This window comes from Triturus cristatus, chromosome 10 (genome assembly GCF_964204655.1).
Source record: "Triturus cristatus chromosome 10, aTriCri1.1, whole genome shotgun sequence".
In the NCBI taxonomy this organism is placed as follows: domain Eukaryota; kingdom Metazoa; phylum Chordata; class Amphibia; order Caudata; family Salamandridae; genus Triturus; species Triturus cristatus.
The window spans coordinates 127,722,432-127,735,513 of NC_140593.1; the positions used below are offsets into that span (position 1 = coordinate 127,722,432).

Genomic DNA, 13,082 nt, shown 5'->3' on the forward strand with positions numbered 1-13,082 from the left:
TGGTCCACCAGGCTGAACCTGCATCACCTTTAGAACGGCATCGACCAGTCAGATGCAAATTATTGTTTCCTCTAAATGTTGTCACCGGCTGGACAATGAAAAAGCTTTTGACTCGACAGTGAATTTTTTTACTAGGGGTCTTGCAGAAAATAGTTTGGTCATTAGAATCACGTCATGAGTTAAATGAGGTTTGGTCCCTAAAATTTAAAAAAAAGTCAAGGAAACCAGACAGGGCTTCTGTCTCTCCTTTTTGTTTAGACCATGGAGCCCTTGACTTTTTTGGTTGTGTGATTTGTTGGGAAGTTCAAAGAGGACAGTATTTCACTATATGCGGATAGCATCGTACTGTGTGTTGCACATCCATGGTACGCATACCCGAAGTTTTACCTATATTTTGGCTGTTCGGATTATAGTCCAGAATTAGTGTCCTGAAAAAATATGGTAGGACAGAAGAATAAATTAACAAGGGAGGTGCTCCCAAACGGGTCCACACAAAATAAGGGATTACAAGAAAGGGACACCCTAAGTTGTTTTGGAATTGGGTGAGCTAGCCAAAAGAATAGATGAAGTTAAATTGTTTTCCGATGTGAAGGTCGCAATTGACAACAATTGTGGGGAATACTATTGCTAAAAGAGAATCAGACACATTCTCAATATGTATGAGATCAACTAGTATGACGAGCCCCAATGTTCAAAGATTGATATCATGGTATTAATGAACCAACTGTCAGTTGGCACCATATCTAAAATAGGCCTCCCTGTATTTGATGTGGGAACGAGGAGGAGGCATTTTCCATACTATTTAGAGCTATAAAATTCAGTTTTTCGAAGTCACATAGAACTTTCTGCTGTCCTTTGGTAGACCATCATCCTGATGCCTCAAACCCAGCCTCATTGGATATAAGAGGCAAACTCAAAGTGTCTAAATATAATGATATAATTTATGCTCTGGGATTGATGATTACCGGACGAGTAGATATCAGGAGTTGGTGAGTCCCAAAACACCAAACACCGTGGGCAGACAGGGAGAAATGATTGCGTGCATGTCTTCGGAAACAATTCTGTAAAAAAAACGTGAGTGACACAAAGTCTAAGAAAGTTTCTTTGCAGGATAGCCTTGTCTCCGAGTGAAGTTTAAGGATGGGGTTAGTGAATGGTGCACAGGGTTAAGGTGGCAGTTTACTTAAGGTTGACACACGTACCACATCTCACTGGACCTATGTGAAACAACAAAATATGAAACATAATTTGTTTTTTTGATCTCACGGATACTAAGCAATACCATTACGTCATTATAGAAATAAATTAAGTTATTATTTTGGCCTGCAAGTATAAGCCATAAAATATAAAAGATATAACAATTCAAAAGATTAAAACATCACTTTACAGGTTTAATTTGACATAAATATGCTACACTCTCATCCATGGCATTTGGAATCACCTTGCTATTCTCATAAAATGCAGTGTGTTTAGCAGTTAATGTATTGTTCAATTTTATATCACCAGGTAATACCAATTCCAAACAAGATATTTAAAAAATCATAATAGAAGCCTTCTACTAATAAAATTGCTCTCTTTCCCTCATCTGTGTCCTTCTGTTGTATATGCACTAATAATTCCCTATATTATACAAAACACATGCACTATCATAGTAAACGGTCATGATTACATAATTTGAACCAATTTCCGCAGATATTGGATCACAGTTGAATGATATGAATTTTAGATTCATCTGAAGGAGCAGAATATTTAAATAGCCGCCTATAATTGTGAACAAAAGTTAATTTGCTCATAAAGCAACAGCTGTGTTGCTCTCCTGGCTGCGTACATTTAAGAGGCAACTGGATTGAAAATACGTTTGCTGTCAGTTAGAAGGCATACATTAATAGCAGCATTACAGTGTCCTGTATTACATTTTTTTTTTAAGTAGGCGAAGATATAGCCTGCTTGCTGAAAAAGAGAAAGTGCTTAGTACTATTTGAAGAAGTGTTTCATCACCACCTTGCATTCAATTGCAGGTAGTGTTGCAATTTGTATTCGGCCAGTTCCTTGTAAAGGTCTTTACCAGGAGGCATCCTGACCTACATTTTACAATGCTATATATTTGCTACAGAAAAATGTTGATCCAAGTATCTCTCGAATCAAGGAGTAGGGTAAATTTCCTGGCTCAATGTAAACAGATGTTTTTTGGACTGCCTTGACCAATACTTTGCCTTGATTACTTTGACGTTTGAGAGAGCCACAGTCTCTGGGCTAGACCAAAACTCGTGGCATCCCATGCTGGTTAAAGACCTTCACATTTGATTTAGCAAATGCAGATTTTGTGAGTTGCTGTTTTGTTCACGAACAGGCTTGAGATACGTTACATGATTCAGTTAAGTCCATATTCGATTCCAGAACAAGATAGTTTTAAGCGCTGCAACAGCTTTGATGTTCTTCATGCAACCTGTAACAAACTACAAAAGAATTGTTTTTCAATTTTGAGAAGACCCGGGGCCGAACTGCATCCCCAAAGCTCAGCCCAATATAAGCTGGCTGCCTGTGCTTTGGCTTTGTAGGCCTGTAAGGCTGGCTTTGTCAATCTTCGGCCAAATTTGCAGCGGAAACACAGCACAGCATTTGATTATTGAGATGGGGTGGCTTCGTTCTTGGTTTTCTGCTTGGCCCAGGCCAATTTTACATCAAGCCTTATTCCCAAATAGTCATAAGAATCGACCTGTTGTTTCGGATTGTATAAAGCCCATGTGATTGTTTAAAACAATTTCAGTTTTAGTCATAAGTAAAAGGACAACTGCTCTATTCACACAGCAACGGGGTTATCCACGAATTGGCAGCTTGTGAAACAGGAAAGCAGGAGTTAAATCCGCAAGAAAGAGGTGAAAGGAAATTGGAATAGGAAAAGCAGCGCATCGCCGTATGACACATTTCTTTATGGTGAGAACTACTGTGTGAGTAAATAGACAGGTTTCAACTGAGTTAATACTCAATAATCATCTAGACCTCCTCATTTGACCAAATCGTGCGATCCTGTTTAGATAATTTTATGTTCAAGTGATTTGTCTTAATTATCTAGTTAAAGTGAGGGAACAGAGACGTAGTACACGAGGATAAAGCTTACAGTGCAGTTACGTATATGTGAGAGTCAAACACAGTTATATTTGTGGGCAAGGCTGCAAAGGTGTTTCTTCAATTAAAGGTGAACCCATGCAAATGTTAAACGATTAAAGCCAATCTTCCAGACCAATTACTTGAGCAAACTGACATGGATGCCGAATGTTGCATCTTTGCAATAGTTACATGGAGGACTCATCTGTGATCTCAGCACAAAAACTGTCTTTATTAAAATGTTAACAACAGCAGCTTAGGTATTTTGATGCCAATCAAGTTCCACAAAACAAGACCAAAGCTAAAAGCATGTAAGAAATATTTCAAATTTTATTTTCTACATCTTTCATAATTTATAAATGCTCAGCTGTATTAAAATAAATAGGAGAGTAATGTTTCTTTATCAAATCCTATACTACATTTTTTTTGTCTCATGGCAGAACACATCTGTAATGATAAAGAAGCGTGCTGCAAGCTAATACTGAGGTCCCAATCACCCTGATCTTCACATAGCATACAGCGGATACCATCTTTCCTCAGAAACTAGAACACAGTGCGTTTTCGAAAGCTGAAGTACCTAGGCCGCAGTTCCACTGCCAGGGTTGACAAGAATAGCCTACCATCAGCCTAAAAAGAAAAAGCAAAAAACATACTACAATAGGGAAAAGGCGAGGGAGCAAAAAAACAAGAAATCGGAACCAACAGGGACCCATTTTTTAAAATTAAGAATTTAGAAAATAAACTTGTTGTGACTCACATTAAAATATGAATTGAACTGCAGGGCATACCATGTATTTGGAAAAGGGGAGGGGGGTGAAAGCACAGGAAAGATAAACAAAAAGAGCTGGTGCATTATTTATCACCCGCCAGAAGCAAGTAAGACAAAAGAACAAAATGTATATGAGTAAGTAGGGGGTCCTATGTGCACAAAAAAGGTATTTTAAGCACCCTTGTTCCTGAGTAAAGGGCTTGGACTTCACATAGATAAATGTCACACATTTTGGAAATGCTCATAAACTCCTGATGCTGCATCATTTCAAACAGAATTATCCTACATCATCTTCAAAACAAATACTTCTAACCACTTAACCCAAATTCACAACAGTCACTCAGTGTAAGTTACTGACAAAGCTGTTTATAAAGCGGTTTATAACATTTCTCCTACAAAATATCTTCTGAAGAAAATACACATATGCCATAGAGCATTCTATTGTGCATCATACATACAAGGTTATCAATACAGTTCAAATTTGTAAGTTAACTTTCTGGGAGTGTCTTTAACACACAAAACATCAACACATTTAACCAAAAAAAACATTGGTGGTAAATTCGTAATTTTAGGTCGCTTCCAATACACCATTTGACTTTTTATAAAGTAAACCTTTTGAAGGGGTTTTCAAAGTTCGAATTAAAATAAAGTGAAATCAAGCAAATGCCTTGTTTTCAGCAATCACCTTGGTCGCCTCACTATATTCTGAATAAAGTGAAGTGAAATTTTGCAAATACCTTATTTTATGCCAATTGGTTAGCAGCTTTGTTTTATTTTAATTAAAGTAAAGTAAAACTTTGCAAATACCTTATTTTCAGCAATGCGTTTAGTCGCCTCATGTTAGCCCACATCTCATCCATGAAGGCCGGGCTGATGCTGCAAATCTGCTCCTCGAGTCGTAAGTTACAGGTAAATGCTAAGCGCATTTTCAAAGAATAGAAGCTGTCTAAACACCTCATAGTAAACATTTAGAACCCAAACTAAAATCCTCTTTCTCCAAACAACCCACGTCCGGGCAGCAGACAAGCGATAGCAAAGAAGCAGTCACAGGGCGTTGACGGAAGGCGAGTGCAATAAGTACCTTGACCACGCTGGCGTGCTGCAGTGACAAAGTCCACCCATCAACCATAAAAGGCAAATGTAGCTTTTTTTTTTTAAGTTGCCTGAATTGATAAGTTAATAATTACACCATAACAGCTGAGGTACTAAAGACCAGAAAAATAACATTAAAATGGACTTCACGCAATGATCATGCCTCAGTCACAAAAAGTTAAGTACACAACATCTGTTTGACCACTGACGGTATGCAAATCTGCAGCCACCTGGTAGCACGCTTACCAAATGCTGTATACACCTGCCACACTGTACAGCCCTCACACTCCGAACCAGCAGAATGCGCCTCACCTGCCGTAACTTCAGAAGGCTCCTGCCCATTAGAAACTCTTTGGAGCCTTACGTCTCAGAAACCGCGCTCCAAAGGCCTTTGTCCTCCTCACCACTCAGGTCCCAATATGTAGAAGGGTCTAGAAATATGAACAGGATTATTAATAACGTATGACCTACAGTTGTTGAATTTCACTAGTTGTCACCACCATTAGGCATAAAGCAATTGACACACCGTGGCTGTGTTATGTTATTCACAGGTGCTGGTACCTGGTTGGCAGTGACCCCCCCCCCCTACCTGTGTAGATAAATTCACTCGGTGTCAATAGCAAACTCCAATTTCCGTTACTGAAACAGACAATAAATGTGTTTTCTATTGTGAGCAGCTTATCTCTTTTTTTATTCTGCAGTGTGTACAATTAACTTTTTTTCTAGTTCAAGAAGTGGAAATTCGATATGAACCGAAATATCGAATTAGATCTTCTTGAACTGGAAAGGGAGTTGATTGCACCCAATATACAATTAAAAAGATATATTGCGCAATATATTAATAAAACTAGAACAGGCACAGTCTACTGACATGTTCTACTTTGATACCTCAGACATATTTCACAAATCCTTCAGCAAGGCCTCCACATTTATTAACTGTGCTTGCAAAGAAAAACAATGCCACAGATCACAAATCGTTCAGAAGTCTATCAGTAAGGTGGATCTAGAGTTAGGATATAGCTGGATAACGTAGTGTACACTTTTGTGATTCATGTATTATGTCAAAAATTGGAAATAAAAAGTGAGAAATCCAAAAGGTACAAAGGGAGCAGTTAAAAACGAAAATGCAATAGAAAGAAATGAGTGCAGTCCAAAAAATGTGAAAATGTAAAAAGTATTTAACTAGGCAAGTGCAAGACAAGGGTTAGGGTCAGTTTTAGGGTAAAGGACAGGGTAAGATTGAAGGTAAGGTTGTACATTACAGTTAAGAATAGGGTTAGAGAAGGTGCCAGGGTAGAGATAAGATTATGGTTATGGATACTGTTATGGTCAGGGGTAAGGTGACGGAGTGCTTTAGGGTTAGAGTGAAGATTGGGTTAGAGAGAAGAGTTAGGGTTCGGGTTATGAAAGCACTTAGGGTAGAGAAAGTTGATGATGGGAGTGGATTTGGGTGGGAGATAAGGTTAGTATTAAAACTAGTAAGTAGGTTAGCCCATATGATAACCTGCATTGGCAAAGCGAAGCTATCTCGCCTGTGAAAGAGCTATTTGCTTTGAAAATGTGTTTTAACCATGTTGTACACCAACTTGGCTTATAGTGAGTAGCGTAGAGGAGAGTGTCGTGGAGTGTCGTAGAGTGGAATGTCGAAGAGTAGAGTAGAGTGTTTTAGAATGGAGTGGCAGAGAGTGTCGTGTATTGGAGTGGCATAGAGTCGAGTCGCGTAGTGTAGCATACACTGGAGTGTCAAAGTGTAGATTGGACTGGTGTAGAGTGCATAGAGTGTTGCAGAGTATAGTGGTGTAGAGTGCAGTAGCGTAGAGTGCAGTGGCATTGGGTGCAGTGGCATTGAGTGCAGTGGCATTGAGTGCAGTGGTACTGAGTGGAGTGGTACTGAGTGCAGTGGCATTGAATTCAGAAGCGTACAATGCAGTAGCATAGAGTGGTTGATAGTAGAGTGTACAGTGGTGAAGAGTGTACAGTGGCACCGAGTGAAGTGGTGCAGAGTGGAGTACAGTGGTGTAGAGTGCCGTGGTGTGGCGTAGAGTTGAGTGATGCAGAGTAGAGTCAAGTGGCGTAGAGTGCAGAGTAGAGTGCAGTGGCATAGAGTGACGCAGAGTAGAGGAGTAGCATAGAGTGATGATGGTAGAGTATAGTGCAGCAGAGTGGAGTGGTATAGAGTGCAGTGGCGTACAGTGGAGTAGTGTAGAGTAGAGTGGTTTAGAGTTCAATGGCAGAGAGTGCAGTGTTGCAGTGTAGAGTGTCAGAGTGCAGTGGTGTAGAGTGGAGAAGACTGGTGAAGAGAGCAGTGGCGTAGAGTACTATAATGCAGAGTAGAGTGCAGAGGCCTTGTGTACAGTGACAGAGTGCAGTTCTGTAGAGTGCATTGGCGTAGAGTGTAGTAGTTAAGAGTACAGTGGTGTAGAGTGCAGTGGCATAGAGTGGGATGGCGCAAATTGGCATAGAGTGCAGTGGCATTGAGTAGATTATTTCAGAGTAGAGTGAAGTGGCGTAGAATGGAGTGGTGAAGGGTAGAGTGCAGTTGCGTAGAGTGGCATAGAGTGTAATGGCGTGGAGTAAATTGGTGAAGGGTGCAGAGTAGATTAGAGTGGCGTACAGTGGATTGGCGTAGAGTGCAGGGGTATAGAGATACAGAGTAAAGTGCATTGGCGTAGAGTGTATTGCCATAAAGTGCAGTGGCATAGAATGCAGTATTGCAGAGTGGCGTAGAGTGGAGTAGTGCAGATTAGATTGGTGTGACCTAAACTGGAGTGGTCTAGAGTGTAGTGGCGAAGAGTGCAGTGGTGTATAGAGTGGCAAAGAGTGCACTGGCATAGAGTAGACTGGTACAGGTTGGAGTAGAGAGGCGTAGAGTGCAGTGGCATAGAGTGGAGTGGTGAAGAGTACAGTGGCATGGAGTGGTGTAAAGTGGAGTGGTGCAGAGTAAAGCGGAGTGGTGTGGTGTGGTGTGGAGTGGTGCATACTCAAGTGGAGGGGCGTAGAGTGGAGTATTCATGGTGTGGTAGCACACTGCCATTACAGACAACACATTTTCAATTGTAGTGTCCATTAAATTTGAACAGACAGACAGTTTTACTAATAAAACTAAACAGTGCACAGACGAAAATGCGTGGAAATTGCATCACCTAGTGTAATGATTTGTTTTAATTATATTAAAGTATATGGTTCCAACACACTTAAGAAATAACAAACAATGTGCTTCATTTGTATTTCTAATTCTGATATGTTCTGAAATAATTACACAGTTCATTTAAAGAGGGATATTGTAAATAACATTTGAGCAAGGGAAGGTACGAACTCAAGCTGGACAGCCTTAAACCAATAAAGCCAGCAAATGGAAAGCAAGAGAAAGTGAGTTACAAACCACAAACCTAATGGCAATCAACAGGCAGAATGCATTCCTAGGTCAACTTTCTGAATGTCCAGAAGATGGGCTGTCTGGCAGGCTGCAACCTGATGGGAGAACTGATGGGCAGGGCTTTAAGTGGGCCGGATCTGAGCAACGGCAGTTATTTTCAGGGAGCCTCGAAACGGGTCTCTATCGGGCTCTATTTTCGGGCCTCGCAGAGGTAGTCCGTTATCTTTTTTTGCTTGGACTGCAGTGAGTAGAACTGGAAGGTTTACAGCTGTATTGGAAGATAGGAAGCGATGGAACGTGAGTAATGTGGTGAAGTTGAGAAAAAGTGGGGAGTGCGTCTGGCCTCGAGCTTAGTACAGAAAGAATCTTCTGGTGATGAACAATATGCTGATTTAAAACAGCAGGCACCTTTGGCTGGTAAGCAGGTCTGAATGACAGAACGAGTGGATCTGTGAAGGAGTGCACATCAAAGGAAGATACCATCAAGGTTGAGCGATTACGCGTGAGGGATGTTTGTGGTCCTGTGTTGTTTCCAATGGGCATTAAGAAATAGGTAGCTTTAGTTGCATTATTTTCACACTTAAAATGAATATATTTGCATTTATTGTTTTATTTCCTATGGGTATCATTCAGTATATATTCTCATTTTATATTATTGTTCTTAAAGACAGATATGTTGCATTTTATGTAACCATTCTAGAATAGAGAATCCAAATGTATGAACGAAAATGTTCCCCACCTCAGCAGTTGAAGTTGGGACCTTGCTCGAGCTGCTGGCAGAGGCGCAACTAGAGCCACATTTCGGGGGGGAGGGGTGGTGGGGAGGGCAATTCTTCCAGCGATAGTCAGAGTGGAGATGCAGGGGCTCTAAGAAGGGGTGAAAAAACAACAAAGCCTCGTTAGCAATTAAATGGTCTTTTAAAGACCCGTTAAGTACTCGGGTGCGGCTGTGTGTGCCCGGGAAGCTGTCTCAGCCGGGCTGACACACACGACGGGGGGAGAGGGGGGTGTGGGGGGAGTGAAGCCATTTACACCAGTGGGCGTTGCGTGCCTGGCTGCTGGTGCGTTTATTACTTGTATAAGCAAGTTAATTTTTACAGCATCATCAATCCTATTTGCGACTGCTAGTTTGACGCCTCTTATTTTTGTTTTTTTATAAAACGCGTACTTTACCCAGAGGTGTCAGAGTGCTTTAAAATAGAGTGAAGTAAATTACATAAGGAGTTCGGAGTAACATGGTAGTAGATGGCACTACTCGGGGCTTTAAGTGGGACGGGTCTGTCTGGGTCTGAGCACCGGCAGTTATTTTCAGGGGGCCTCAAAACGGGTCCCTATCTGCCTATATTTTCGGGCCTCGCAGAGGTAGTCCGTTATTTTATTTTTGTCCTTGGACTGCAGGGAGAGCATGCACATCGATGTGCGTATGCTCATTTTGCTCACTACTGAGTAGTGGCGTCAAGGCATGACGTCATGCCAGGTGAGCTGCGTTGTAGGAGGACTATGTGGCATGTTTTGATGGGGTGGTGGCTTTGTTAAAACTCACCCCTGTGAAGCCGAGTTGCCTTCTGGGAGCAGAGCTTCTAAGTACACTCAGCCTCACGTGAAGCCACCCTATATGGGAGGGGTCTGCCTGGGCATTTCCCGGGATGACGACACCGGTCTTGGGGTACTGGGGAGGGTGTATGGCGTTATCCATACATAGCCTTGCTGTAATATGGAGGGGAGAGAGCGAGCCTGAGCAGGGAATTCCAAATCTGATGACACTCTGAGGAGTTATAGAGCTGATGGCTTGTCAGAGCAGGGGGTACGGCTACACTAGTTATCTTTATTTAGACCATGCCCCTACTTAGATAGGCCACACCCCTTTGAGGTTTGCCCCACCCCTTTTAGAGCACCCCCCAGGTTTTTTTTCCCCACTTAAAGCCCTGCTGATGGGTTAGTATGATGGTTTAGGTAGGGATTTTAGTTTAGAATACCTTACTGTAGAAGTAAGAACATACAAAAAAAATGTCTGCCCCAGGTAAAAAATATAAAAAATAAAAATTGGACTTCAAACTATTTGCCAAACACATAGAATGCAGTAAATTCTAAACTTTTAGTTTCACGTTTTTATTCAAACGTTTGGATTTTGTCACTTCAAATGTTGAACTTTCATCAAAGGATCACAGATAACACTACCCAGCTCAGTGGTAAGAGTGGAAGAATTCAAAAATAAAGCAGAAATCTTAATCTTGGATGATTGAGAAAGGGATCCGTCGGAGGGGTAATTTCCAATGACGTTGCATAAATAGAAGCAAACAGGAGAGGGGCTGTATCACAAAACTGCTCAAAGGCAGAGATTTGTAGTGCCTTTGTCAACTACAGCAGTTGTTTTATGTGAATGATATAACAGATTACACAATTTTAAGGTATTTCAATTTACCAACCATGAAATGAATGAAAGACTGAGTCTGCCTTGCCAGGATTCAAAGGTCACAAACATGGCAGATAACCTGTCCTCCGCACTGCAAGCGCATTATAGCCAATGGCACTAGTAATACTGCGGATGGGATATCCATCACTCTTTGAGGGAGTATTCCATCCACCAGACTCTAAACAGGGTCTTAAGTCTTTTAGTAGCTTGCCACACATTCAACGTACTTATCGGTTTAAGTAATCAGTGGGCACACGAGTTACTTGTTTCTTACGTGGGAGAGGTGTGGCGCAGAGACCAGGGCAGCTGACTCCAGAGCGCAGGGCTTACTGATTCCCCCACGGTGCAGGGGGGCGGGGTGGGTGAGCACGGCGCCGCGGTGCTCGTGACGAGCCTAGCTCGTCATGAGTCACAGAGGAGCTGTGCTCATGGCGAGCTGGACTCCACCCACTCATTAATTCAACCGCACAGGCGGGGAATCAATCATGCGTGGGCGGAGCGCAGCCGTTGTGACGAGCCCAGCTCGTCATGAGCACCGAAGGAGTTAATCTCCCCGACTATTCCCAGCACCATGAGACCATTAGGGGCGAGTAGTTTGCATTTCACAAATACCAAATTTAGACTTTACTTTCAGTATTTCCCTCAGGAAATCTTTTGAGACCCTCACGGGTGAGCAGTCGCACTATACAAACCTCCGATTGGTTGACTGATTGATTCCAATCGATGTTGGAGCCTAAGACATGTGGCATAGCTTGGAGAATCTGATGAAACCAAACAAGTGAAGGCAGCAATAGATAACGAAATCTATCTAGTGGTTTATTATCTTATTTCATGATATGTAAATCGCTTGCTGTTCACAACACGTCTTTGTTTGGACTGCTGTCTGTTGAAAGAGAGTGGTCTGCCAGTAGTGGGCATCCCTAAAGCGGCAGCACAATAAAGAGTTGGATCTTGCAACCTTGCCCATTTCAGAAAAGATGGAAGGTGGGAAGGGGGCAGAGTGAGGCAAAGATAGAAATAAAGAGGTGGTTGAAGTAGGTGTTTGCTTTCCCTAGTTGTCTGTAGGCAGTTTGGCTCCTACATTTTCACCCAGAAACCTTTATATGCGGGTCACTGGAATTATGCAGTGGGGGAGGACCAAATTGCGCGGCAGGGTTGACTTAATTATGTGTCAAGAAAAGACAAATTATGCAGCAGAATATAGCCCATTTTGTGATAGCATTGCTTCTTTATTTTGTCATTTTTACACATAAACACTGTCTAACACACAAACACGACAGTACACAACAGACTGGTGGCCAGGCAACCTTTGCGAAGTGCCTCCACTGCGTGACTATATGTATTGTTGACTTTTTAGTAACTTTTGATCCTTATGAGCTATATAAAAAAATGTTTTAAAATCTGTAGAATATGATGGATTATGGGGAAAATCTGTAAATATGCAGAAAACGCCAAGGCCACAAAAATCACATAATTTCAGTGGCTTTGCATATATGTGTCAGCCGTTAGGAGTTCTGTAGTTTCTGAAAGGTTTCTAAAATGGGAGACTTTGGGTGACTTATTTTTGTGATCATATTTAACATCCATGAACGAGTTGATTTGCTTGCTAGTAGTGAGTTCAAAATTGGTCTCACTGTGCTGCAACAAGCCGAAACAGAATCCTGAGCGGGGTCTATAAAAACGCGCAAAATACAGGTGTTTATGCTTTATTAACTTAGAAGAAAACCGTGGTGCTTCTCAAAGTCAGAGATCAAAATGTTCCACAGGTCTGAAACCAAGAACCAAAAAGAACACCCTTCTGCAAACGTCTGCACATATGAAGAACACAAGTATACATAAACAGTGGGTCGTGTGTTCTTTAGCTACATTTTTCATTACAGAGGAACCCATCGGAGGTCATGTGTAGTTTTGCACAACTGTGACAACACCGTGGGTGCAGGTGGGATGGATTCTGGGTAGGTGTGGGTGTCCATAATGTTGAGTATGTGATAGCGCAGAAGAAATTTAGGTGGCTTGGCTGTGGAAGCCCAACAAGTGGTAGAAGCAGTCTATCTTTGAAGCTCCTATAACATCTATGTGTATGTATGCAATGGTTACAATGCTATGCAAATTAGAGTATCCGTGCGGCTGGCTATAGAGGCTTGTGATATTGCCCAACACCCATTCAATATTAGAATGAGTGACTATCTGCCAGAGGGAGGGTTCGTTCTTGTGAGAGACAGAAAGGCAGAACTATGAGTAGGAGGGAGAGGGTCAATATGTGTGCACATGTGTAATGCCATAGATATGTAAATATGTAAAGATGTCCTATGCAGTGCACTAATTTG

The 13,082-nt window shown here is 41.7% G+C and overlaps 1 protein-coding gene across 2 annotated transcripts in view; it reads right to left on the minus strand.

The window, feature by feature from the left end:
- Positions 1-13,082, minus strand: part of ABHD5 (abhydrolase domain containing 5, lysophosphatidic acid acyltransferase) — a 183,343-nt gene that overhangs the window by 112,439 nt on the left and 57,822 nt on the right. The window contains exon 2 of one of the 2 annotated variants that reach the window (XM_085630598.1): positions 5,279-5,397. Coding sequence is in view for 1 of the 2 variants with exons in the window: in XM_085630597.1 (XP_085486723.1) it covers positions 4,682-4,842 (161 nt within the window). In the remaining variant the exon portion in view is untranslated. Of the gene's footprint in view, positions 1-4,681; positions 4,959-5,278; positions 5,398-13,082 lie in introns of those variants that run through there. The other variant, XM_085630597.1, reaches the window with a different exon arrangement.